Genomic DNA, 27,934 nt, shown 5'->3' on the forward strand with positions numbered 1-27,934 from the left:
ATCATTGCGTGAATATTGTGTAAACAGGCCATAACATTTGTCCACTCTGTATTTATAGTCAGTGATTAAATCTTGAAAGTGTGCTTGTATGATTGTGTGACTTTTTTTTTTTTCCCCTTACATAAGCCCCCCGAGTCCCCTGGGACAGACACAGACGAATGCACTGCCTACAGCTTTGCAGTCTCCACCATTCTGGCATGGATTTGGCATGCAGGATGTCAACTCGATTTCACAGCGCCCCCCAGTGTAGCCAGCAGTGCAACTGCACATGAAGCCTGTTGAAAGGGAATTTAAAACAGAAACATGTCAAATGAAAAATATTATTTATTACTGATAGGAAAAGGTGATTTCATATTTGAGTAATTTAAGGTTTGAACAAAATAAAGACAAAACTTACACAAACCGACATTAACTGCTGCACATATTAGACATAAATTGTAATAATTACGGAAATGAAACTCTAGATCTAAAATCCGTTTCATGCTGCTTCCAAGTTGTCATTGACATATAAGGCAGGATGGTGAACACCCCCATGCATTCACAGTGTCTCGTTTACAGACCTCCAGAGGGCAGGCTGCTGCAGATGGCTCCGTTGAGGCAGGGCTGACTGACGCACGGATCCGGATACAGCACACATCCCAACTTGACCTCGCTCAGCCCGGCGATCTCGGCGTAACGGCTCCTCTTATTCTGTAGGGGAAGCTCATTGCCATTCAGGATTAGTGAGCCCAGGCAGCCCTGAAAGCCGTCCTGGGCTCTTGGTGGGCCCCTTGTGCCACGGTCTCCAAGTCCTGGCCCTCCTTGGCTTCTACCTGGTCCCGGACTTGGTCTCTCGGCTTGCCCGTTTGGTGGCCTCACTTGTGCCCCAAAGAAAAAGGACGAGTCTGGGGCAAGAGGCCACAAGCGGACAGGAGCCCGAGCTGCGCGGCGGCGCTCCACGTAACTGTCGTCCAGTGACAGGAGGGTGTAGTTCCTAGTCAGCTCCAAGGCAACGGCATGCCAGAGGCCGTCATTTATTGGTCTGCCGGAGATACCCATGATGCCGAGAGTGTTGTCACAGTCTAACTGGAACCAGAGTCGACCACCTTCAATCTGCGGTATAAACGTAGGGACGAAACCATTTACATTCAGTAAGGTTCACTGAGTTCAGCTGACTCAGTAAAAGGCAGCATTCGGATGTTCACCTTCAGCATGGTGCAAGGGTTAACCCGCGTGAACATAATGACCCCTCTTCTCTGAAGTGTCCTAATTCGCAGGCCGAGCCTCATCTCTCCACTCTGGCCACTCTCTGTCACCCTGTACTTGATGTAACTGTTTCCTGAGAAGCTCAGAGAGGTTTGTCCTTCACATTCACAAAACAAAAAGGCACAGGATTCAGATTAGACAGGAAAAGCTTCAGTGTTTTTACTTTAAAGCCGTTCTATGTGGTTATCTGTCTCCGGAGATCAGATGGACAGATGTAGCACAAACATGAAACGTGAGAGAGGACATGAGCGTACCTGCACACTCGTCTAGTCTCTCCGGCTGGCACTGGCAGACAGATGGCGCTGTAGGACCAGAACGGACACACTGCATGTCTGCTGGGCAGGACTGACCTTCACAGAGCTCCACAGGGGTGGGGCATGTGCCTCCTGCTCAGAAAGGCATAGATACAGAAGTGTCAGGAGATGACATCTTCAGGTTGTCAAAATATTATATGTCAACAAATGAAAAATCCTTGAGGTTTATTGCATTCTTTAATGCGCTGTCAAATCCAAACGGACTTCACACAAAAACTTTAGGATTTCAAATATTTTGACAAGTGGCTGTGACAGACAGTGGGGGCTCAAACAGTGTGAGCTGGGCTTCTTTCTTTTTTTTAAGTGCAGTCTCACCACGGCAGGTGCAGGTGTCCATTCGGCTGAACGTGGGCGACACCAAGCTGACCCTCTCCGTGCTGTAGATTACAGGCGAGCCACTCTCCAGCAGCAGAGTCTGTTCGCAAACCCTGTCCCCACAATCCACTTCCCCAGAGCAAGCATTGCTCAACACCACTGCCACTGCGAGGACACCTCGAATCTGGCCCCGCGCTGCCGCGTCCTCCAGCTTTGCAGCCAACTCTTGCTGGGTGTAGAAGCCACCCATCCGTCCGCTGCCTGACGTCTCAGGCCGCTCAATGGCCAGGAGCAAATCCACATCAGGTGTGCCCATCACTGGTTGTACACTGAGGATGTGGAGGGGATCCTGCTGTCCCGGTGACCATTTCCACCCAGCTAGTCCACGTAACATAAGCTTGATCTGGCTCAGGTAGCGACTAAGCAAGTCCTCAGGGGACAAGGTGGTGAAGCGTAAGATCAGGGCACTACGCAGGAGCACGTCTGTCACCTGTTCGACCTGGACCGACACGTCAGCGATCACAGCGAAGCGCCCATCGCTCACTGTGGCGTTCATCTGATATCTGAGGGAGGACAAAGAATGCATTTTCTTATTGCGCCCTGAAACAGAAAGTTATTTCCCACAGCATACTTCTTTTCCTTCTGCCCGCGTACCTTCCAGGTTCCAGACCAGGCAGAGCCACGATGCTGCCATCCTGTCTGTTGATTGTGAACATGCTCTTCGACTGAGGCCTCTGCGTAAAAGACAGAGCATCAGTGGGGTCGCGGTCAGTCGCGTAGATCCGACCGACCGGGCCGCCCGGGAAGGTATCTGTTGCCATGACAATGAAGATTTCCAGGGGCGATGCGATGGGTTTATACTGGCTGTTCCCGATGACCCTCAGTAATACCCAGGATGAAGACGTAAGGCTCGGCTTCCCAGAGTCGCTAGCCTAAGAGACAAAAGCAAGCTGAGAGCAAGATATCCAGTACTTCCTGTTGAAAAGTTAAAGGCTGAAAGTTCTATTTTTAAGTTTCTTCCAGTTTTGGATGTCAATGAAAAAATAGTACCAATAATAAAAGTGTCTTATTGTCTGACTCACTCTTCTGGTATCTGCGTCAAAGGTTAATGAAAACATAGACAGAATCAGATCTGATCTAGATCTGACACTCCAACATCACCAGATTTAAGTTTTAATTTCCTCTCTGTGACTGAAATCTGTCTTTTTTTTTTTTCTTTCTTTTTTTTACACAAGGCACTAATAGCCCGACTTAACAGCTAAGAATAAGAGACTTTGAAAGTAAAGAGCAACTCCCAGCAGTGGCTCTGTGTGCTACCACGCTGACAAAATGTATTTGTCAGTCAACCTTTCTTGATTATGTGGGTTCAAAAAATATCTGCCCCGAACCTGGATTTCAAGAACAAACTCTCTGGGGGCTTCAGGACCAATTACACGGTTGGACCTCAGAGTTCCAGCCTGGTCCAGAGACAGGAAATTTCCCTCATTGCCTGACACCATGCGAAACTCAAAGGGAGGGCCATTTCTGGTGGAGTCTTTATCGCTGACTGACAGCCTCAGCAGGGTGGTACCGGCAGCTTGATTCAGCTGGAGGTATGTAGGGAGAGAAGTTGAGATTAGGTAAGCAACAGAAACGCACAAACACAAGCAAACAGAGCACTGGATCGTTACCTGGATGACGGCTGTGGAGTTGGCTGGGGTGAAGACGGGAGGGTTGTCGTTGACATCAGAGATGTCGATATTAACGGTGACAGTGGAGGACATGGCAGGAGAGCCACTGTCGAACGCCTGCACTGACAATGAGTACTTGGATACCTGGGTGGGGAAGAAGTGAACCAAAGTCCCATATCATCTGTTTGTATCACGCACCGGGGCAAGTGCTGTTATGCTTAGATAATATGAGACTTCACTGAGTATTGACCTTGAGCCGACTTGGTGTATTCTGGCATGGCTGTGCTTATGAACCATAAAATTACTATTGATTGTTTATGACATCTTCTGCTTAAAGATGCATCCTTACTAGTTCTCTGTCGAGCCGCTTGTTGACCTTGAGCAGCCCGTTTACAGGGTCAATCCAGAAGTGGTTGTTACGATCACCCTTCAGGATAGAGTAAGTGATTCGTCCGTTGACCTGACTGTCCAGATCCTCCGCCAACACCTGGAGAACGGCACAAAATGGAATGAAAACGGGAAGAACGAAAGAATGAAAAGAACAAATAGACAAACGCAAAGAGAGAAATGTTACCCTTGTAATCGTCTGCCCAACAGAGGCATCCTCGCTGACCAAAACATTGTAGATGTCTTGACTGAAAGCTGGAGCGTTGTCGTTCACGTCCATGAGCTCAATGGTTACCATGGTAGCGGTGCTTAGAGGAGGGTTTCCACTATCCCATGCCTCGACAGTGAGATAATAGTCCTTACACACCTCAAAGTCCAAATCATCAGCCACAGAAATGGAGCCTTAAGCATACAAATATATACAATATATTCATTGAATTAATATTTCTGTTTTTTGGGCGCTTTTGCTTGATTCAGTATTTAGTTATAGAAATAATATTCCTCAGGTGAGGACCTTGGCTCACCCAGAGTTCTGTCTATGGTGAACTTCCTTAACTCGTTTCCTGACCGGATGCTGTAGCTTATCTCGGCATTAGGCCCGATATCAGCGCTGGTCGCCAGGACCCGCAGAACCTCTGTTCCCACGGCAACATCCTCGGGGACCGTAACAGCATAGTCTCTCCTCTGGAAGACCGGAGCGTTGTCATTCACATCCAGCACCAAAATGGTCAAATCAACCTGAGGGAAACACAAGAGGCTGTCACATGTTTTCGTCAGTGTCTTACTCTGTGACAGCGGGCCAAAAATACTCATGGGAGCGAATATACTAAAAGCTTTACTAGCAAGATTGGGTCCAAGAACGTCTGACAGTTCCTTAGCTGAGCGAGATAAATGCAGGTATATTGGTGGAATTCCTGGATTGCACAGATGCTGTTTTGCTCAAGTGAGTTGAACTCAATATTTCACCTTTTCTAGCTGTGTCACGTCGATTTCTGTTTCTTTTGGACGTAGATTCAAACATGTTACAAAAATAAAGTGTTGATCTTATTAATGCGTGAGAGGAATAAAAGTTATTCTCATTGTTGTTCAGCCTGGTGATAGAGATCCTCAAACTTATTTATCCTGATAGCCTTTACTTGTATACATGAGCCGCGTATGGTAGCTTATTACGGAGAAGCCACAGTTGCTCTCAGTTGGATGCCACCAGTGCCACTACAATTTCTACAGATTATTTTATCAATACATCTTATATTTCTGGGCGAAATCTACAGGTATAAATTATAACGTGGACAGTGGAAAAAGGCACGAGTCGGTCAGAATCGGTGCCTGGTCTCACCGGTATTTATATTTTGTGTTTGTGGCTTGATTTAACAGCTGAGTGGGTCTGAGAAAGACGGCGTTGCTCCAACTCGTCTTCTGGTCTTTTCTCCCTCCTCCCACTCACCGTGCAGCCTCTGCGTCTGGCTCTGCCACCTTCCCCAATTTTTCTATCCAGCCCACTGCACAGTTCTAATGAAGATTTATCTTAATTAGATCTACAAGGTTTCTTTTTTTAATCATTATTTTAGCTGATCTTTGCAGTAGATAATGTTTATTTACTCTGGTTTTATTCCTGTGTGTGGACAGAAATACAGATAGCACATCGCCGGATAGATGACTCAATCTATGACTAATCTGCAATTTAATGTGTGGTGTATGAATTACATCATTGTGTTAAAATGGTCTAATTACGAAATCATATCTACTTTGCTTTTGGAAATAATTGATGTTAATTACTCAGAAGCTGCGTTAATCACTATGTATCTGATATAATTAATCAGAAGACCTTGATTAAATCTCATACAATACAATTCAAAACAGAAAAATAAATGTTGTGCAGACTGATGCAAATTTTACTAATGCTGACAAGCGCATTTAACTATTATTATTATTGTTACCATTGTTTTCCAGGATTACTTCAGAATAACATGCCGTGTTCTTTGGGGAGTATTTCTCCTCGTGAGATTGAATAAATACTGTGTAACGCTCGGACCTCTCACCAACCTGAGTGGCCAGCGCCCCCTGTTGGCCGGCTTGGTCAGCGGCCTGGACACGCAGGCGGTAGGAGTCTCGGCTCTCTCTGTCCAGAGATTTCTCCAGTGTCACCATTCCAGATATTGGATCAATGGAGAAGATACCGTTGACTGAATCCATCAGAGAATAGACCACCGTACGGTTGAGACCTGGGCAGGGCAGGAAACAAATTCATCCAGACAGAAGACCTCTTCTCCATCCATGGAAATCAATGGAGTATTGCTCCCGGTCATGCTCATCATCTCGCTCATGTCCAGCTCAGCAGTTTGAATGATTAGTGACACAGTGGATTGAACTTGCATTCATTGCACGTAGGAAAATGTGCTCATTATCAGCCTCGTTTGAAGAGTCACACACCTAATATATAACAGTATGACATCATTGCAGCTTACCTTCATCAGGGTCGATGGCTTGAAGCCGGGTAAGCAATGCCTTGGGGGCTGCATTCTCATACACACTAGCCAGGTAATGAGTGGAGGAAAATGAGGGGGCATTGTCATTCACATCCAACACTTTAAGAGAAATGTCAGAGCGGCAGAACAGCCCTCCCCCGTCAGTTGCCTGAGCTATGAGTTTGTAAGTGGATGTCATTTCTCGATCCATGACAGTAGCTGTGCGCAGCTCACCTTGGGACACAATGTGATAGAGAGAGAGAGAGAGAGAGAGAGAGAGAGAGAGAGTAAAGCTGCAGAAAGAATGAACTTTTTAGAGCATAAACAACCTGAAAGAAATGGGAAAAAAAAGACTGAATGTACCTGTGTTTGCATCCATGTAGAAGTCCTCAACCCCAATGCCAAACAGTGAATATTGAATCTCAGCACTGGAACCTGAGTCAGCATCTGTTGCGCCCACTGTCAGGATGCCCTTGTTAGTGGGAATGTCCTCAGGAAAGGAGGCACTGTACACCGCCTGTCACAACACATACAGTGAAAACACACTATCACAAGTCACACTGGGGGACAAAAAACAAACAAACACACCCCACATACATCCGTCCAGCATGTCAAAGAGCACATCAAACTGTTGGGCGCTACATCCATTATCCCCATTGACAGAAAAAGCCCAGCACAGTTAAGTGCCCTTTCTGAGCCGGCTCTGCTCCTGCCCTCACTATGTCAACATGCACAGACCGGCACAGTGGGACGGCTACTGTACAAGCACAGAGCAGCTTATTCCACCATGCTGCAGCCTGCAAGTGACTGAATAGTATTTAAACCTGAAATGACTAATATGAGAAAGTTATCTCCAACTAGCAACTCATGTTCGCAGACTATCCAATGTGGTACCTTTTCATTGTTGGCTTGTATGCAACTTTAATACACCACCTTGGACAAATTGTGACCTGTAACAATATGTACAGGAGCTAACTGCTTACAATACCGCTGCTATACTTACAGCTACCGCTTTCACTAGTACCATAATTAGTACTACTAATACAGCTGAACAACTAATGCTACAACCGCTACTGCGAAAACTACTACTGCTGCTCCACAGAGTTCACCGAGTGTGCGTAACAGAAATAAAAGAAATAGGCATTAAAATAAATCAGCATGAAACATAGATGAGAGAACAGATAATATGTAATTAAACTGAAAGATCAAGTGATTAAATACAGGCAGTGGGAAGTAGATAAGCATTATTTCTACCAGCCTCTTATTTCTTGTGCTGCCAGCTCGTAGCATTGATGCACTAAGTCCAACTCTAAATCCTATTGATCATCTGACTACCAGAGCCACAGATAGGACTACTACAACTCCAAATAATGATATAAAAAAGGGAACATTTTACTAACAACACAGCTTTAGTACAGAGCATGAGGCTTAATAACTTCTGGTACATTTGATATATCTGCAGTGTAACGCCAGAGTAAGCACTTTGTGGTTACTCAGGCCTGACGTGTCTGAGAACAGAAGGAATATAAGAGGAGAACAGGGAGACGGGGGTGTGTGATTTCAAAGAGAATTAGTAAGACTTTAGAGGGAAAATTAAAGTTTCTCAACTAATTATGTGAATTTGAAAAACTGCAGAATAATACTAACTGAAAAGGAATATTCCCAGACGTCTGCACAGACAAACTACTGTCCCCTTTGCACAGCGATATCTCTCTCATAGATCGTCCCATGGCACAGCATTTACATTCATCTGAAGATGACACCCTAAAAAGGTCCAAGGGAGGAATAAACACATTAAGCTAAATATGATGTGATTATTTTGGTTTGCTTTCGTAGGTTTTGCCATATTTAAAAGATCCTGTTCGCCAGCACCTGGCTGTTTCAGGGCCGACTTTTCATTATACACCAATTAAAAGCGCAAACACAATTTATTGGAATCACATAGTTTGCGCTTACTCTACAATACAACAATACATTTTTTTCAGTAAACAAATCCAGCTGTACAAATGCAGTTAATAATATAATAACAATAATAATTGTTAAATGACTTGATGACTTTAAAGATGGATATAAAAAAACTGAGGACTTTGTACTTCCCTCATATTCAGTGTACATGACTGTAAAAAAAACAACATGTATTCTCTTTGTCTGTGTGTCTCAAGGAGACATATGGAAGCAAACGCCTGAAAAAGACAGGAACTGCAACAGTGAGGAAAACAAACGCGAGTGATGGTTCAGCCCACAGTCTGCTCTGCGTTTGCTCACTAAGCGTCTAATGTTTTGTCTTCTTTTTCCTGACCTGGTTGCAGATGGGGCTGTTGTCATTGGCATCCATGACAGTAACTTCCACCGCAGTGCGAGCCACATACAGGCCGTCGCTGGCTGTGATGTTGAGCAGATACCAGTCCTGCTGTTCACGGTCCAGCAGACCGCTCACATAAACCTTCCACTCCCCCTGCACCAGGGCCAGGCCAAACACCCCCCGAGGGTTTCCCCCTGGAAAAGGCAAGAATGAGGATTAGCGCGTGGACGAGAGGCAGCAAAGAAAGAGGTAAAGATGTTGTGTAACAGACTTTTAAACAAACTGGAAGTCTTAATCCATCCACACACAAAAACAAATACTGCGGGTGCCACAATCAATAAACATCTATCAACGCAGAGTAACGGAGAAGCCGGTGTAAGTGACACTCTAAGAATCTGACCTTTTATTACAATGCATCCATTTGGCCAATCAGTGTTTTCAAATGCCAGAACATGAGGCCAAAATATGTCGTCCTTAGCCATTATTGGACAGTACGCTCTTACTGTACATGAATGGAAAACATCGAAGTCAGCATCAAGGTGAGAGCTTTGCTGGAGAGCCTTCGCAATGTTTTTTTATTACTCCAATAAAAGAGGAGCAACCACACAAAGACATGCGCAAGCCTGTGAATCTTATTTCTGATTTTTCATTATCGTTTAAAGCAGAGAGCTTTCAGGTTGCTTGGCCTTGGTAAAAGTAGCAGTGCATATTTTACTTTTTTTAGTTTTATCCTTTTAGCAAAAGAAATTCTTGAATAGAGTTTCTCGACCTTGCTTGAAATGTTGTGTTAAATAATGCATACCTTTTTGTACTCGAATTAAAAGAATATATATAAAAAAAAAAGAAAAAACAAAAGGTTAGTCACATTTGACATTTCAGAAAAAAGTTATTTAAAAATTGACCTTTCGTAATAACAACCCCATTAGGACAATGAGTAATTTTCATGCAAGTTAACATTATCTCCTCTCATGAGGGAACATTACTCAACTGAATTCAGTTTCCTCACCGGTGATGTAAAAGCTGACTTGACGGTTTTGATCTGTGCCGTCTCGATCCTTTGTCTTCAGGACGGCCACCACCTCACCGAGGGGGTCGCTCTCTTTCACCGCGCCACGGTAGAGCTCCCTCTCAAACTGCGGCGGGTTGTCGTTGACGTCGGACACAGTGATGGTCACCACTGTGGTGGAGGAGAGGGACTGAAGCTCCCCCAGATCGGTGGCCAACACCTCGAAGCTGTAGCTGGAGCAGGCCTCGTGGTCCATTTGACTCACTGTTGTGATCCAGCCTGTTTTGCTGTCCAGGGCAAAGACAGAACTCATCTTGACGGGGCCACTGAAGGAGCGTGTGTCCTTCGTCAAGTCCAAATCGTAGGTGAGCAGAGGCCCGAGTCTGTAGGTTACCTGCAAGTAAAAAAAAAACAACAACAATAAACCAAAACAAAACACACATTTCTCAGAGTCTGAACCACGGTCAAACAAATTAGTAGCTTCACTTGATAGTCACATACCTGTCCGTTGGAGCCCCAGTCTGGATCAAGGGCACGCACTTGGACCACTCGAGTCCCTACAGGCATACCCTCCATCACTGTCGCTACATAAGTGTTGGTCTCGAACACTGGCCTGTTGTCATTCACATCCAGAATCTGCAAAATGACAAGTGAGTTTTAAAATCCCCTGCATGTCATAATTTTAGATGCTCTTCTGGTCCTTTCTTCCTTCTGTGATGTTGTTTTTAAACATTTATGTTGGATTTTCATTGTTGTGTCGGTCGTGAAACTTAACAGGAAATATACGAATTACTAATAAACGCATTCTTTTGAGGTCACACTTGCTCTCATGTTTGGTAGTCATGGTGAATTTTGAGAATCGCAGCTGTTTTCAGCTTTCAAAATTGCCTTTATTAGTCACCCTAATAGATCCTTTATCACCGTGATTACCTTTAACATGTGTAATTTATTTTTGGTGACTCATTGATATGCCTGTTATGAAACTGATTTAACATTTTTATCCATTCATACATCCATTATTTATACCACTTATCCTGTCTGCTGGAGCCAATCTCATGTGACATTGAGCGGGGGTAGAGAACCCACCATTTCATCACGGGTTGCCCATAAAGAGGAAAACCATTCGCACCTAATTTAGAGTCACCAATTATGCAAAAGTGCTTTCTCTTTCAACTGTGGGGTCAAGGAAGAGGGAGCGTGCGCTGTGAGAACAAGCAAAAGCCGTAGGTTTGAACCCTGAACCCCACACTGTGAGGCAGCAGTTAATACAGCATTTTAATTAAATTCCATTAAAAAATAGCAACAAAAAGGCTGTGAGGCTCTGTGTGTATCGCTTTCACCAACCTTAACCTCCACGTCCACAGTGGAGACGGACTCAATCAGGTCTCTTCTTGTTGTTGCTGCTACTTTGAAGCGGAAGATGCTGACCTGTTCGTAGTCCAGCGGCTTGGCCAGACGGATTAGACCTGTCTCCCTCTCTACAAGGAAAGTCCCTCCCTGGTTGCTGTCGAGGGTCTCCCCTCCAACTGCAGTGAAGAAGCCGCTCTGTCCAGGGCCCATGTATACAGATCCCAGGGCTGTTCCTGTCGCCGTGTCCTCTGGGATGGTGAAGGAATACTGAGGCTGGCTGAAGGAGGGAACGAACGCATCTGGAGGCACCACATGGATGAAAGCGGAGACCAGGGAGTGTTTGGCCGGCAGACCGCAGTCTGTGGCCTTGACAAAGAAGGACAGCACAGTCCCCTGGAGGTGGTCCACAGTGCTTTTAGTCATCATCCAACCACTGTCTGGCTCCACCTGGGCACCAGCAAAATTACAACAGTATTTAAATCTACTTTAGAGCTGATACTCTCAGTGTAAACTCACACTCCGACCGAGCCAATTAGTTCTCACACCTCTAATTTTCACTAATGGGCCTCTTCCTTGACTGAGCTCATCCTTTTGCTTCCATGAAACAAAGCACAGTAAACAACACCATGGAAGCTCCCGCTCATTAACTCCTGCCACTTTTATGTATTGATATTCATTCATGTCATACCAGCCTTTTAAACTTAAGCCTCTCTGCTCATGTAGTCATTGATTTTCATTCTGTTTATTTCATTACATTTCCCTTTTTAACTGTGAAAATCGATTGAGGCATCAATCTTAGTTCAACATCATTTTGACTTGATGAGCAGAAATGTATAATCTACAGTTAACAGCTGGCTGTTAATCTGCTGAAAATGTGAAGGGGGGTCTTCCATTGAGAATATCTTGTAATGGAAAAAAAGAGGGTGATGGAAGCACTTTCAATGAGGTTCATAAAAACGAACACTTTTGTTGAGATTTGGGACTGGTTAGACCTTCTCTTGAGGGATCCAAGGAAATTATGACAAAGATTTAAATGCACTGACCTCGAGGACGTCAACCAGGGACAGGCGCGCCTCGCTGTAGAGGGAGTAGGTGATCCTTCCATTAGACCCGGCATCAGGGTCAGTAGCTTGGATCTGTGTGACCAGAGACCCTTTGGCAACGTTTGCTTTAATGCTCATGCGGTACTCAACAGCTCTGAACCGAGGGGCATTGTCATTCTCATCTGCAAGAACCACTCGAACCGTGCAAAACGATGCCCGGCCTGGAAAAATAACAGAATACAAGTGTAGAGAGGTGGTTGTGGTCGTTCTACAACATGTAATTTAAATCAAAAAGTGTCGAAACGGATACCTCCACCGTCCAGAGCCATAACCGTCAGCACCATGTCCTTGTTAAGAGGATTTTCTCTGTCTAGTTTCTGATAGGTAGATATGACTCCATCTGCATCGATGAGGAACTGAGTTTTCCCCAGGTCATTGATGAAGGAGTAAGTGATCTGGCCGAACAATCCAGAGTCCTCATCTGTGGCACGAACCTGTAGGTCCACCGGAAAAAAAAAAAAAAAAAAAAAAATCCAGGAAATGATATCAGATTGTTCTCCTCTTCATCGCTATTGTAGAAATATTCCTGAAAGGGAGCAGTGCGCCATGAAGTTTACCTGAATGACCTTTGACCCCGGAGGGGCGTTTTCCTGGACCTCGGCCAGGTAGAACCTCTGGCTGAACACTGGGCTGTAAAGGTTAGCTCCCAGGACACGTACGATCACCTGCGAATCAGTATCAGTATCGTCATCCTGTGTCAGAGTCTGTCTACGTTCTTAATTAAGACATCTGTAGTCCCAGCGAGCTCATCCAGTTAAGATTAAAACAGAACTTTGGTGATGAGCTCCCATTTGTGTTTCGTTTTTGTCATTTTTCTCTGTTCCGTGCCATGCTTCACATCTTGTGGCGCAGACAGCCAGAGCTGATTAAGGGAGTCTCCCTATCCACTTATAGCTAATTAGTTCAAATGAAGCTCAGTGAGTTTCAACGAGTGGGGGGACAAAAATGCAACCATGCATGCGCACATCTTTATTAAATGCACATGCGTATCAATGCTTTAGTGCGCCCACACGGTTTTAGTCATGGATCTGCAGACAGTTTTATGGGTCTGGCACCAGGTACCCTGCGCTCACATCAAGTCAGATTGAGAGGAAACAAAAGAATGTGTTGACGTGTTATTGCTACAAAATGTTATACAGTCTCTCAGAGATGTGGTGTAAAAAAAAAAAACAAAAACCCCAGTTGTAATTACCACTAAGTGACAGATGTGAACAATTTTTTGTCCAGTTGGCAGCTCATCCTCGTAGTAAATCCTGTATGACCTGAACACACATTAACCTCCACCAGCAGAATGGCTCAGCAGACAGTAGTAAAAATCTGTGGTTGTGCTGCACGGCTGCAAGTGTAATAAATCTGCGCTCAGGGGTTAGCAGGGGTCGCTTAGGTTGCCGTGTATCGATGCTGCAGAGGTGAAAAAAAGAGCAGGATGGTTGACAGAAGTAAATTGTAAGTGCCTCACCTGAGCAGTGTTTGTGAAGACTCCATCTGACACAGACACATTGAGCTGATATGAGAGTTTCATGCCTTGTCTCCTCTTGTTCGACAAACTGAGCACCCCTGTATCTGGCTCCATCATAAAAGTCATTCTTTCATTCCCCGAGAGAATACTGTAGCTGAAGGCAAATAGAAAAAAAAAAAAAAAAAGATTAAAATGACGATTATGGTGGACAATGTTATTTGACTCAGGAGCTGATGGAAATGAAAGACTCTAGTTTTAATGACAAGAAAGCCCGCCTGAGAGATAAAAGATGGAGTTAAACTGACAGCGTTTTCTCTTTGGCCAAAGTATAAACCAGACAAGTGAGAATGGCTCAAAACACCATGAAAGGAAAACTTGAGGAATAGATTAAACTTTCCTCAATGGGAAACCGTGTCAAGAAATTTCAGGCATCAATGGCAGAGAGCATGACTAGAAAAAAAGAAAAAAAAAGGACCAAATCCAGAACTTTCTGGTTTTAAAGCTGTTCTCTATTCTTACCGCAGCCTGTGAGCATCACAGATGTCAGCGTCTGACGCCTGCACACAAGTCACAAAGTGTCCCCGGGGAGCAAGCTCACTGACAAAGGCCTCGTACAGCGTTTGGCTGAAGTTGGGCGGATTATCGTTTGTGTCGGTAACCGCCACAGTTACGCTGACGTCGCTGCTGAGGGCAGGCTCTCCACTGTCTGTGGCTCTGACTATGAAGTTGTACCGCTGGATGAGCTCGTAGTCAAGCAGGCGTGCGGTGAATACCAGTCCGCTGTTACTGTCAATGTGGAAGTAGTCGCTGCTGTTGTAGATATCGGACAGGATCTGGTAGCTCACTATAGAGTTCTTCTCTGAGTCTTGGTCTTGGGCAAAAACCTGCAGCGAGAGTAATATTTAACTTTGCACCACCTCATGCATTATTCAAGATAATGTCTGGTTTATTCATCCTGCAACCCAGTTCGACGTAAAAAAAAAAACTAAAATAAATGAAATGCTGGATTTCACTCGTGATACCTTGGTGTCTAATACAACATCATACAATTTCAGTGTTATCTTCCATTTGAAAATGTCACATTGTTGATTGCAGAACCACAACATAGTAAAAACAATCACACACACACATTTGGTTTAAACTTGTTTCACGGGAAATATAATTCTCAATTTGAACATCATACATGCCATTTGCTGGATTTGATGTTTTGTGTTGGTTATTGTAGGTTGTAGTTTTCCAGTTTTGCTATTTTTTGTGTTGTAATGAGTTTGAGTTGGATTCACAATTTTGACTGTTATTCATATGTGTGATGATGTCCCAGCTGTATTTTGACTAACAATCAACAATAATGGTGATTTGAGAGTTAGTGATCATCTATCAAATTGTTTGGTTAAATTATACTGTTAAATGAGGCCAATAACTTCTTCTGATGAGTGAGTAAAGAAACAGTCAAAAAAAATTAAAAATAAAATACAGTCAATGAAATTGTCTTGTGCAAATATGCTTCTCACTGGTGTACTATTTCGTAAAGGTCAAGAGCACCCACTGGGAAATATCCCACTGCCGTCTCATAAATAAATGATTCGGCATCAGATATCCATTCAACTGCTGAAGTGAGTCTTGAGTCTTGAACACTCATTTCATAAGAGTACACAGTGGGCTGCCTCAGTAAACAAACAGACACACACCTGTAGCACGGTTGTTCCAATCATGGAGTTCTCTGGAAGCACACTGAAGAAGGAGTTGTTCTGAAACAACGGAGGATTGTCGTTGACATCCAGCACAACGATGTCCACGTCCACCTCCGACTTTGCTCCGGTCAATGTGTCTGTGGCCTTCACCGTTAAGCGGTAGTACTGCACAGACTCATAGTCTAACGGGTAAATCACACTGATGACTCCTGTGTCAAAGCCGATGTCAAACTGGAGTGAAGGATCTCCGTCTGTGATGCTAAAGATGACGCTCTGGCCTTCAGGACTGGTGGCGTTGATACACAGAACAGAGGTGGAAATGTCCACATCCTCTCTGACAGTGACGCCGTAGAAAGGCTTGTCAAACACTGGCATGGCTTTGTTTACCACAGTAACGGGCAGCTCCACCTCGCTGTACAGGGGAGGGGAGCCACCGTCGGTGGCCACAACGACCAGCTTGTATTCTGCATTAGATAAGTCTACTTCAAAGGCTCTCTTCAAGGTCAGCTCTCCTGTCACAGGATTCACCTGCAGCGGAATATGAAAATGCCGGTTTGTACCATAAGGAGCAGATTAACATACAAACCCGAATGCTATTTAAATGTACAGCCCCCAAGTGAAACAAGGAAAACTTAAATCAAGAGCAGGAAAGATGTAGATCTCACCTGGAAGTTCCTGTGCTGCTCCTTAAGGCTGTAGGTCAACTCTCCATTAGGACCATAGTCTCGATCGATGGCTGACACCCTGAATATAGCTGATCCCGGCCCGGCTTCTACCTGCACTGCAGCGTAGTAGGGGAGATTTACAAACTCTGGAGCATTGTCGTTTACGTCCTCCACCTAGAGAAAGGACAGGTAATTTCAGAACCTGATGGGGTCATTGTAGGGAAAGACAAAAAAGAGACTTTGGTGGATATTGAGGGCTTAAACAATCAACCCTTTGTAGCTTGTGCCATATATTTTTCCATCCTCTGGTTATTGTATTTTATTGATGCTACTGTGCATCATGCTTACTGAAATATCCCAAACCAAAACACTGTTTTCTGGAGCTGCGCCCAAAAATCTTTTTCTGCACGGCGTGAATAAGGAAAAATAAAGTGTCACACAGATCATGTATAACAGGGACCGCATGTACAGTCGGAAGAATAAGTAACAAGGAAGCAGGCTGTCCAAGGTCACTTATTCATACGTGTGGAGAGAACTTCACATACACACACACACACACACAATTCTACACTAACCTGCACTTGTACAGTCACCCTGGCCACTCGCAGTATCTCATCCTCTCTGCTGACCTCCACCACCAGCTCATAACTCTCCTCCTCCTCTCGGTCAAAAGGCACGCCGGTGGTGAGCACCACTCCACAGGTCGGCCGAATGATGAAGAGTCCGGCGGGGTTCAGCAGCGTGTACTTCAGTGGCTCATTGAGCCGGTGGCCAATTGTGTTGACTACAGTGACTAAAGTGACATTGGCTATATTCTCGGGGATGGAGGCGGAGTAGACAGGGAATGTGAAGAGAAGACCGCTTTCTATGGCCTCTCGGACAAGCACGATTACAGACACCATGCTGGAAAATCGCCCATCCCAGACCTTAAAACAGACAAAAAACAGATATCTCAAGATGAACATGACGGCTGGAAGCAATGCTGTAATTTTTATGTATATTCAGTAAAACCTCTTTCCTGTTTGCAGACATCCACACTAACTTAAGTACGGAGCATCCCTGGGAGCTGACCCTTTGGAAATCATTACTATCTAAGCCAGTCTAAGACAGCAGCCTGCTGCTTATCTAAGCTAGTGACAGGATACACAGGAAGTCTAAGCAGGTGGCATATCCGCTGGTGACCACTGGTCACTTGCCTTGATATGAAAGCGGTAGCGATCCTTATTGAGATTCTGATTGATGACCGTGACAACTCCGGTGTAGCGCTCCACAGAGAAGTACTCCATACCGCTGTCCACAAGAGAGTAAACCAGCACGGGGCTGATGGACTTGTCACGGTTCAGGTTGAGTTCAGGGGTCATATCAGGGTCAAAAGCCTCAACTCTAAGGACCTCGACTCTCATGTAGGTTGGCAGGAGGAGGACTGTCTCATAGGCATCCTGGGAGAACTTTGGAGGTGAGTCATTGATGTTGATCACCTGAGACGGGGCAGAAACAGGAGAGACTTGTACAAAGCTGATGGTTTGTGCGGCAGTGGAAGCTGATTCTCATCATTTACTTACTTTTATAAACACCTCTGCTGGTCTGTCAGCACTCCGAGGAGGCTGCCCACTGTCTCTAACATGAACCCGGAAGAGGAACTCAGAGAAGGTCTCATAGTCCAGACTTGCAATAGTTCTGAAATGTAAGGGAGAGGTCAAATTGGAGTGCAGTAGTATTTCCTTTGAGATTAATTAAAAACACTTATCTTATCTTATTTCAGCGATAAGAGGTCAGGCTTTTACATGTCACCTACCGAATCGATCCAGACCCAGAGTCCACGCTGAAAAACATGCGAGCGGTATCGTCTATAATCTCAAACACAAGCAGGGCGTTGTGATTGCGGTCCCTGTCTGTCGCCAGGATGACTAAAGGGTTCCCATCCTCTCCCAGCACCACACTGTTGACTGGGGCAGCCTCGCTGATTTCACCCACATACCTGTCAAGGTAAAATTGGAGGACGCTACTGTCAGAACTCAGAACAAAGCTCGAGCAGCGCAGCGCCTTTAAACCTCCACTCTCCCAGTTTGTTTTTACCACAGCGGATACCTGATCTGTTGGAAGACAGGCGGGCTGTCGTTGACATCCCCCACCTGGACGATGACAGTGGTGCTGGCCTCCATTCCAGCTATGCTCAGAGCCTGCACCACCAGGAAGTAGGATGTTGTTTGCTGTTAAAAAAAAAAAGAAATTCAACAAGGAAAAGTCTTTTATTATTCTACAAGTGCATGTATAGGTTATGAATAAGTTCTTTATGACATATTTAAGATGCACAGTAAATATTAATTATGAGGTAATAAATGCTATGTGTGCAGAAAAAAATGGGAGCCTTGCTCAAATATTAAGGTGCTGCTGGTTGTTATTTCCATAAATTAAAAAGTTTAAGATAAATGAAAAAAAATATATTGTAAAAAGGTTTTTACTTGCCATACATGCAGAACTTTTAAAAAAACATTAAGCTTGAATTGACTCTTGAAGTATTGCGTGGCTGAAATTATAATTAGAAGCCATCAGCTCATGGCATTTCCAGAGCTGGTAAATTCTCTGACTGCAAATCTTGTGGTAACATTTAAAAGCCATAGTCCGCTCTCAGCAACTGAGGATCTTAAAATGAAGCTAATTGATGTCTGCAAAGCAGAGGAGGCCATAAAAAGATATCGAAATACTCTGAGCATTCCCACTGCCTGAAATGCAATTAAGTAATGTCGGCTAAAGGGAACTACGGAAGTCAAGACAAGGTCTGGAAGAAAACAAATCGTCGTGAAGGCCACATCTGAGTTGTTTTGGAAATATTGTCGACTGATGAAGTTTCCTTTTTCTTCTGCTTTTTATTTTATAATATTTAAATTTTAAAAATTTTAGTTATTTATTTGTGGGAAAATAAAGGAGCAGTATTTGAAAGGAAGACCACGCTAACTGTTAATCAGAGAGGATGGAAATATTTAGAATATAATTCTGTATGCAAATGAAGCTAGTCAAGAGAATGAAAACAGAAATGAGGCTGGCATGTAAAGCAGGACAATGATCCAAAGTAAACTTCAAAATGTACCTCCAGAAACAGAAGCAGAAAAAGGCCCTCACAGTCCCCCTGAATTAAAATCTCAACGGAAATCTGTGGATGGATCTGAACCCTGCTGTGTGCGCTATACATCCTAAAAATATCCCAGAACCTGAAGTGAGTTGCCGGAGGAGTGGGCATTAATTCCTGAATCAAGAATATAAAGACTTTAAGCTGCTACAAAGAGCATTTGTGAGCTGTGATATCTGCGAGGTTACTAAGTCTTCCTAGGCTGCCAAAACTTGTGAGCATGCCACGAAATGTTTCAATGTTCTTTAAGTTCATGACACAACAATGCATTAATATTTAACGAAAGGCTGCAGGCTTTGTTTTGAACTGATGTTCACTTAATTTCTAACTTTCACACAGAGCTGTTTATGAGCACAACTGTTTCTGAGTGACTCCTAAAATGAATCATATCTGCATTTAGTTTTGAAAGATGCACAAGCATGAACAAACCTCAAAGTCGAGTAGTTTGCGTGTGCTGATGACACCAGTGTGCTGATTGATGAAGAAGCAGCGCTCCTCGTTGCCCCCGTTGATGTCATAAACGAGTGTTGAGCGGCTCAGGGCGCTGATGGTGGTCACATAAGTCCCAACTGTGCTGTTCTCCATTATCTGCAGACACAACAATCGGTAATGAATCATTTTTTAAATCAGTTACATGCCCAAGTAAATTGATACTGCATTTATATAGTGAATACCAACTTTTAAACTTTTACAGAGTTTTATTTGAAGTAGAGGGAGATATATTTGTGGTGTTAAGACCCAAAATAATCAAATAATAATGCATTTGTTTTGTTGTTGTTTTTTTTTTTATCTCCTTTCCTGCAAGGTGGGTCTGGGTGGACTGGGCTTGGTGTGACATCACAGAGTTACAAATGTCCTGACGGCATGTTTTAATGCTCAGTTTTCCGAATGCATGCTGTATGACTCTCTCCATGGACGGATCACTTTAATACTTTTTCAGCATTGATAGAGAATCTAGACCAACTCTATAGTCCAAGAAGACTCTATACAGTATGGGACCTTTCATTCATATCAGCCATCTCTGTCTTTACCTCGGCCTGATACTCCTTCTGAGAAAATTTGGGTTCGGAGAAATCAGAGAGTATCATGGAGATGCGAGCCGAAGCCGTTGCCATTAATGGAGGGAATCCACTGTCTGTGACGTGAACAGTGAGGGTGTAAAATCCCACGCAGGTGACATCGAGGTCCCTGGCGATGAAGATAAGGCCTGTGGCATTATCGATGCCAAACACACCAGCAGTGTTACCTGAAATCAGCAGAAGCGTTACAGACACTGTCACTGGTAAATGAGAAAAACAGAACTTTAATCCCAATTTGTTCCCCTTCTTAAAAAGCATTAAAAAGCAAGTCACAGCTGAGTCACAACACTGTTTCTAATAATTATATCTACTTTCAGATAGTATCGTACCTGCTTCCACAGTATACGTGAGTTGCCCATTGATCCCATTGTCTTTATCTAACGCTGTAACTTGCATCACAGAAGTGCCTACGGGAGAGGACTCGTAGGCCACAGCATCATATACAGTGCTGGTGAAGTAGGGGATGTTATCATTGGAGTCCTCCACTGCTACAAGGATACGAGCCAGGTCACGGTTAAATGGAAATTCCTGATCCTTGACCTAAAGCAGCATCAGCCAAAATGAGAGATGAAAATGGATAGCGTTGTATGGGGCAATAAATGAAAGAAATCAGCTAAAATTAAGTGAGCTGTGCAGAGTAGCCAAGAGGAGCATCACTTGGAAGAGAGCACAGGGATGGACACACACACACACACACACACACACACCATTATTGTGAGGATGTGCTGGGTTCGGGCCTCGTAGTCCAGCCTGTCCGCTATGTAGACCACTCCTGTACCAGGGTTGACCCTGAACAGTCTCATGCTGGCTGGGTCCACGCTGCCATAGATGGAGAAGCTCAGGCGGGCACGCTCGTCCATGTCTGACGCTCTGACCCTCAGTAGCTCCGTGTCAACCGCTACGTCCTCTGAGACGCTGACATCGTAAGCCGGCTGTGAGAAAACCGGAGGGTTGTCGTTGCTGTCTTGTATTCGGATGAACACCTAGTGTGAGAAAGAGGCGGAAGGGCTGTAAGGTGCTGTGGGTAAGAACAGCTTTGATAGTACTTGACACAGTTGTAAGGTTGTATCTTGGCTGGATTTTTTTTTTTTTTTTTTTTGGAAGATGGAGATACCACTGGCACAATGTAGACTCAGGCAAAACAATATTTATGGTGCTCCTCTAAGCCGAGTATCCAAGAGGGATATGGGCAATTTTTAGATTTATAGAAACACTTGACCTTTACTTGCCCAGGCTAATCCTATTAATCCATTGATATCAGGGATTTCCTTTACAAGGAAGACCCATTGAGCCGGCCTAGAGAGCAGGATCACGGGGACAAAACAGCAGAAATCACATTTCATAGTCAATAAGGGATCATTTCAGAAAAAAAAAAAAGACAGCACTTGTTGTTGGAAGGACGAAAGCTGAGCACAAACAGCTTCCCTAGGCAGAGGTGACAACAGTTTAATTTGATGCGGTCCGGAGTGTGTAAGAGGCAGCACCAGAGCATAACAAATCAAATGCGTGTGTACCTGTGCTGTGGCAAAGTTGGTCCCATCTGTAACCTGGACGGTCATGTTGTACACAGACTGCACCTCTGCATCCAAGGGCTTGGCCACAATTAGAGTACCCACTCCCACCTGAAGGTCAAACTGCATGTCAAAGCTCCCTGGAACCACACAGACACACACACAAAGTTCACACGGCGTTTCAGTCATTTGGTATTCACTTTGTGTTGCTAAACTCAGGTGCTTTAAGTTATTACTGTGTAATTGTTTTGGCCATGTGCCTGCATCTAGAGCCGGAGGGTCTGTGAAATAAAATCAACTGAAATGCAATGCTATGTAACAGCAAGCCCACTTGGCAGCCTGAGTGCTGTTAACAGCCACACAAACATCTGTCTTATCACTCCAAAACACAACCCATCTCAGAGATCAAAAACCTGCAGCCGGGTCTTTTCCACGGGCGGTGAGTGTACAGTTTAGAGGCTTAATGTTTGATTAGAGCGAGGGAAAGGATTGATACCTGTTAAGTATGCAGTACCATCCTTCTTCTCATTCCAGCTTCTCTCTGGAGATATCTGGGAACCGGAGCTCTCCTCAGCATATGAATACTGATTGAGCATTTTTCACAGAGCCACTGATGCGTGCTGAGTTGCAGCAAACCACAGGGACAAAATTTTTCTTTTCTTTTTGTGTGTGTGTGTGTGTGTGTGTGTGTGTGTGTGTGTGTGTGTGTGTGTGTGTGTGGGAGAAGAGCCTGGTCAATATTAGATACAGAATTTACAGTGTGGAGTCTCTAAATAAAAACAAGTCTCCTGTTTCCTTTCCGTCTGGGGTGTGTGATCATCCTTCGCAGAGAGCTTCAATGTTTTTCTGTACAGTAGCATCTCTTTTTACACGCTGTGTGAAAAGCATTTGTATGTACAGTATACAACATATCTGCTATGTAAACTGTTCAGTCAATGAATAATCAATGATTAAAGAACGTTTGACAAACACTATATTTTCCTTTCCGTTCCGTTCAAGAGTCGAAAACATAGATTTTCTTTTATATTTTTTGACATTTCTCTAAATTTGCTGTCAGTAGATCAGTGGCAGGTATAACTAATAACACTGAGATGCCCTGTGGAGTCGCTCTAATGGTACTTAGGAGTAATATTTTTGCTATTCGGACACTCAGAGGTAGTATACAGTTAACATTGCAGTTGATGTGGCAAACTTGGTTGCTTGTTTCTGCCCAGCCAGCGACTCTTTCCTCTCTTTTATCTCTCTATTTGGTGTATAGCTGTTCCCGGGGGAATAACTGTCTCTTTAGCTGGTGAATGCTCATCTATGTTCACCAGCTGCTCTCTAACGGTGAGTGTGCTGAGCAGGTGCTGCAAAGTGACTTTTTAGGAACTTTTTTTTTTTTTTTTGGGGATCGATAAACAGCTGCAGCTGGAAACATTGCCAGGAGTACAATGGGCATGAAGCAAAACAGGAGAAGTTCTGAAGTTCTGAAGTAAAACAGCTGGGATTTTTGGCTGGTAATTCACCACTGCGAGCAATACAGTAAATCTTAATTTACATATGATCACTGTTACATTTTTCTTCAGGGTTGTTATAATATATTGTGTGGATGCAAAACCACCAACCAGGTTTATGTAATGAAACAAATGACCGAAACCTCAAATGAACACTTTCCCATAAATGTGGCGTTCTGTTGCACATTACCAACGTGTTAAACTGAATACAATGTATTGTAACAAAATTGTGTTGCAAATGAGTGTCATTGCTAAACTTCTCTTAAACTGACACTACTACTATTATGCTGTAAATGTCTTTGAGAAATGCATTGAATAAATAGTACACGAGGATAATGTCAGGCACGGCATCATTCTTTAAGATATTGAAAACATAATACTTTTACTATCACAACACTTATTAAAGCCACTTTAATGTTTCAGGTGAAGAAGATCAACAGGTTGACTCAAGTAGCTGCACAAGTGGGTGGCTGCGGCTCGGGGGGAAAAGCAGATCACCTACTGATCAGAGGGTCTGTGACTCTGTGTGTCAAAGGGACCTGGGCAAAGATAATGAACCGCAAATTTCCCCCGATTCAAACATTGATCCCATCATTGTATGTGTAAAGAGCTTTGAGTGGCTTGATAAAAGTAGAGCTAAAGTCAAAACCTGAGCTATGTAAGTGCAGACCATTTACCATCGCAAGATAGTCATGGATTTTTAAAAACACATCTTTCACCTTGAGATTTTTCTCATTTTTCTCTGAGGCAGAAACATTAAAATCAGTGAGTCACACCCTCTCCCTATTTACTTTGTGAAATAACAGCATTGTAGCTGAACTAATGGTATAAACCTGTCCTGCCCGGGCAAAGATAACAAACTAGTGCTGCTTATGTGAAGCCGTGTGAGAATCCTTTTTTCAAACTCAGACTAATATACCCTGCCTTTAGCTCTACAAGGTCCTGGCACTGCATGCTGCATTTGCAGAGATTTATACATTTCCTCAGACCTGAGGCCCTTGACAAAGAGGTGTGGCAAGATAAGCTTTGACCAGACCTGTATCAAGCGAGCAGTTTCTTCCACACGCATTCTGCGGGATGTAGAACATTTCTCTGGCGAGCCGTCCGCCTTAATGGTGCAAGACAGAGAAGGAAAATAAAAAAGGATTATTAATATTTAGGGAGTCTAGGGTATTCTTTTTATCAAGGTTTACACCATTTATAATTCATAGAGCACTCCTTTATTTTGATGTTTTCTGCATTCTTCAGTTTTTATTAGGAAAAGCAGGTACTTCTGTGATTCATTTGTGGATGATGTTTGTGTCCAGTTCTAAAACTTTAAAAGAGAAGATGCTCATCATAACAAATAAAGAGCTAACAAAGAGCTTTTCCTGTACAATCACCCCCTCTGAAATCAACAGAAAAATTCATTTCTTGACATGATTCTGAAAAGAAAAATGGAGTAAAAATCTATTTGTTTTGATATTAACTGAAGGGAAGGAGCTGGAGCCCCACTAATGTTTTTTTTACTGTAACCATGACTATTGCGTGGCAATCACCATGGAACTTTTATTATTTCAGACACTTGTATCGAGGGGCATGGGCATGGGGTGAACTGGTATGACTCTGAGTCATCGTGCTCACCAGACGCAGAGCAGCAGCAGAGGCTGTAATTCTTTCATTGTGTTTCGTTTGTCAGTTTAGTTTTTGGCCAAATAAACCCTGAGGAGATGCACGACTTTGTCTGGACATTGCTCTTTGCCTGAGCGCAATTAATCTCAACTACAGAATATGCCAGTGGCCTTTTGATTTTAACAAGCTAAGTTTGATTAGAAGAAAAATGTCCAGCAAAGGTTTGATCATGAGAAATATCAACCATGCATCAGAGCAAAGTTGCTGATGAGGTTGAGGAATTTGAATAAAGCAAAGTCAACACATGCAAATTTTGTGTGAAATTCAAATAGGACATGCAGAGATGATTTTTGTTGAATAAATGTATCTGAATTAACTTACTCAAGTCCCCAAACCTTAGTGAAAATTAAATTCAAGGATTTTTCAAGGATTTTCAAGGCCCAATCCTGCCAATTCCCTCAAAGATATCCACATAAAACAGCATAGGACATGGATCAAGTTAATTTGTGTTAAAACATTATGTATTTTTTATAACGAGGTCAAGTCGCGGAGCTAAAGAAGCATGAATGTCAGAACACGTCTCCACTGTGTTATGTTACGGTGAACGCAGACTCTGTGCCTTCTGTAATGCAGCAAAGCAAAACATTACATTGTGTGAATTGAACAAGAGAGACAGGCTCCTATTTGCAAGCGGAACAGGCAAACGCAAACAGCGGCACATGGCATACCCACTGATGGCAAATAATCTAATTAACTCAAATTTCTACTTTTCAAAGGCTTGACTTTTTTTTCTTTTTTTTAAACTAACATTCAAGGTTTTCAGAGATTCTAAGTGTCATGCATTGGTTTTCTTACCGATGATATTGAACCAGACGGGTGTGCTCGACTGGCTGACAGCGACTACTCCCACTGGCTGAGCGACAGCAGCTGTCTCCAAAATGGAAAAGTTGTAGGACCTCTGCGTGAAGAGCAGCGGTAGAGGCAGGGGCACGGGTTTGCGAATCCACTCCACGTGGAGTTTTACAGTGGACCATAACGGGGGATCGCCACTGTCCTCAGCTTTTATCTAAGAGGAGGAACGATGCCAAAGAAACAAGACAAAGCTGCCTGTGCATCTAATGTTTAAGGATTCAAGCAAAACAATGAAACAACAGATTTCACTTTCAAAGACAGTAGATTTAGCCCTATACTTATTATTGTATTCTTATGTCGTTATGTATAATTAGGTAGTTATGTATTCAAGACAACAAGCATCAGCAAAATGTTAGAAAACTGGCTCACACAAAACTATGCTGAAATAGACATTTTTCCTACACTGTCGTCTCAGCGACCGTGTCCTATCAGTCTATGATATTTTTCGCTCAAACACATTATTTTATCGCACCAATTACAGTCTAATGGGATGGCTGCCCCTGTCTTCCCTTGCCTTTTGCACACCAAATAGGGATATCATTAACCAAAATAAATCTGCTAAACCTTTGGAGGAACCTATATGAGGGGTAATTAGAAAATATAGAGCTGTAAGTGGTGCTCAATGAAGACCAGAGGCTGTGAGCCAAATACATAATTTGATATATAAATTGTTATTTGTTTAGAGAAGAGCAATAATTATCAAGCCTCATTTTGACCATGAGCATTGAAAATGGCACCAGGCCCCCTGCAGTGCATAAAAACCCCCGGCATGCCACACCATCCATCTCGGTACTATTGAGCTAATTGAGCATGGAATTACCAAAAGTATACCAGCTCAGACACCTGGGCTTGTGCCAGATGAATTGCCAAGTGTTTGGTCCCGCCAACTTTGAGCCTGTCCATCCGAATGCACAGCCCATAAACTAATGGCATCTGAAATGCCTATCAATTTAGCTGTAATAAGAAACAGGAATTGGAAAGGCAGCACTGGAAAGAGAAGTTGAGCCTAAAAAAACCTAACCTGGAATTCAGACTATAGTTTTACAGTCATGTCTGCCATGTTGATTATGAAAGTAGTTTTGTTTTTTTTTTATAATATCTGAAAATATTGAATTCAGCTGAATCTTTTGAAACCAAACTGTAATTAAAAACTCACAGTGAGGATGTCATAGCTTCCAGCCGTCACCATCTTCTTGGATGACACCATAGCTGTTCTGGGGTCAATGGTGAACTTCTCGTCGCTGTTACCGTCCACAATGCTGTAGGTTATGTTGCCATTCGTGCCAAGGTCACGGTCATAAGCAAAGACCCGGTAGACAGGTTCACCCCGTTTGTTGCGGTCTCTTTCCGGCAAGCTGATGCGGTAGGTGACTTCCGGGAAAGTGGGCGGGTTGTCGTTTTGATCCTCGATGTGCACGATGACCCACACGGTGGACTGGCGGGTGGTTACAGGGCCGTCTATAACGGTCACCTGGGGAAAACACACAAGTGCACCGTTGCCTTTTGAACATGTTGCTGTATTTGCAGGGTGTATTAACGTCTTGAATCTCGGCCCTCAGCCGTGTGTGGATGGCAGTCTGAAGTGCAGGGCCACGTGGAGCTGAGCTCACGGGAAATCTCTTTGTATTATTGATCCCCTGGAGGCAGAGGCAGAGGTCTGATCACTGATCAATTAAATCAGGGTGAACACCACTGCTGCCAGCCTGACTCCTCACTAGACTATTAATTACAGGCAGGTGGAGCGGTGGGTGGCATGAATGCACAGGCAGTCCCATTAAATCTCAGGACAAGACAGGACAAGACAGGACAAAACGATGTAACAACAGAGACTTCTGCCCCCTGAGTCCTTAAAGACGCAAATGTTAAAATATATCATGTTACAACAGATAAAAGCCTCTGGCTGCCTTCAGCTTTTAGTACACACTCATAATCTAGAGACTTATTATGCACTGGAGCTGAAACAAAGCAGAACAAAGATCTATTGAGCTCCAGACAAGTCAATTGGCATGACAGAAAGAAAATACCAAGCTGCAATTCTACGGGTCAGCAGGAGGTTACTTCATTTTGTTGAGGGGCAAAGTGTTTGTAGAGTCAACAGAATTTAATAAGTCAAAGAAAAAGCCCAGGAAAGTAAAAGTTTGTGTCTCTGAAGTGGAGAATCTCTGATTATCCGGTTCATCTGCATGCAGAGCAGCAGGACCAGTTGAAGTGGTAATCACAGAGCTA

General features: G+C 43.7%; 1 protein-coding gene across 1 annotated transcript in view; it reads right to left on the reverse strand.

Annotated features, from left to right (window-relative positions):
* fat3b (FAT atypical cadherin 3b) overlaps window positions 1–27,934 on the reverse strand; it is a 60,472-nt gene that overhangs the window by 13,118 nt on the left and 19,420 nt on the right. The window contains exons 8-46 of the mRNA XM_029519717.1: window positions 26,865–27,179; window positions 25,652–25,862; window positions 24,222–24,293; window positions 21,693–21,829; window positions 20,886–21,161; window positions 20,508–20,718; window positions 20,131–20,345; window positions 19,529–19,687; window positions 18,061–18,182; window positions 17,768–17,950; window positions 17,535–17,649; window positions 17,169–17,450; window positions 16,548–16,898; window positions 15,973–16,146; window positions 15,305–15,835; window positions 14,136–14,500; window positions 13,617–13,770; window positions 12,715–12,822; window positions 12,408–12,591; window positions 12,098–12,318; window positions 11,049–11,501; window positions 10,206–10,340; window positions 9,705–10,098; window positions 8,696–8,892; window positions 6,760–6,913; window positions 6,397–6,630; window positions 5,975–6,153; window positions 4,456–4,669; window positions 4,119–4,333; window positions 3,894–4,031; window positions 3,545–3,688; window positions 3,263–3,460; window positions 2,529–2,806; window positions 1,878–2,437; window positions 1,500–1,634; window positions 1,185–1,342; window positions 854–1,092; window positions 561–805; window positions 122–275 (exon numbers count right to left, since the gene is read on the reverse strand). Coding sequence (XP_029375577.1) covers window positions 122–275; window positions 561–805; window positions 854–1,092; window positions 1,185–1,342; window positions 1,500–1,634; window positions 1,878–2,437; window positions 2,529–2,806; window positions 3,263–3,460; window positions 3,545–3,688; window positions 3,894–4,031; window positions 4,119–4,333; window positions 4,456–4,669; window positions 5,975–6,153; window positions 6,397–6,630; window positions 6,760–6,913; window positions 8,696–8,892; window positions 9,705–10,098; window positions 10,206–10,340; window positions 11,049–11,501; window positions 12,098–12,318; window positions 12,408–12,591; window positions 12,715–12,822; window positions 13,617–13,770; window positions 14,136–14,500; window positions 15,305–15,835; window positions 15,973–16,146; window positions 16,548–16,898; window positions 17,169–17,450; window positions 17,535–17,649; window positions 17,768–17,950; window positions 18,061–18,182; window positions 19,529–19,687; window positions 20,131–20,345; window positions 20,508–20,718; window positions 20,886–21,161; window positions 21,693–21,829; window positions 24,222–24,293; window positions 25,652–25,862; window positions 26,865–27,179 — 8,810 coding nt within the window. The remainder of the gene's footprint in view (window positions 1–121; window positions 276–560; window positions 806–853; window positions 1,093–1,184; window positions 1,343–1,499; window positions 1,635–1,877; window positions 2,438–2,528; window positions 2,807–3,262; window positions 3,461–3,544; window positions 3,689–3,893; window positions 4,032–4,118; window positions 4,334–4,455; window positions 4,670–5,974; window positions 6,154–6,396; window positions 6,631–6,759; window positions 6,914–8,695; window positions 8,893–9,704; window positions 10,099–10,205; window positions 10,341–11,048; window positions 11,502–12,097; window positions 12,319–12,407; window positions 12,592–12,714; window positions 12,823–13,616; window positions 13,771–14,135; window positions 14,501–15,304; window positions 15,836–15,972; window positions 16,147–16,547; window positions 16,899–17,168; window positions 17,451–17,534; window positions 17,650–17,767; window positions 17,951–18,060; window positions 18,183–19,528; window positions 19,688–20,130; window positions 20,346–20,507; window positions 20,719–20,885; window positions 21,162–21,692; window positions 21,830–24,221; window positions 24,294–25,651; window positions 25,863–26,864; window positions 27,180–27,934) is intronic.

Source organism: Echeneis naucrates, chromosome 14 (genome assembly GCF_900963305.1).
Source record: "Echeneis naucrates chromosome 14, fEcheNa1.1, whole genome shotgun sequence".
Taxonomy (NCBI): domain Eukaryota; kingdom Metazoa; phylum Chordata; class Actinopteri; order Carangiformes; family Echeneidae; genus Echeneis; species Echeneis naucrates.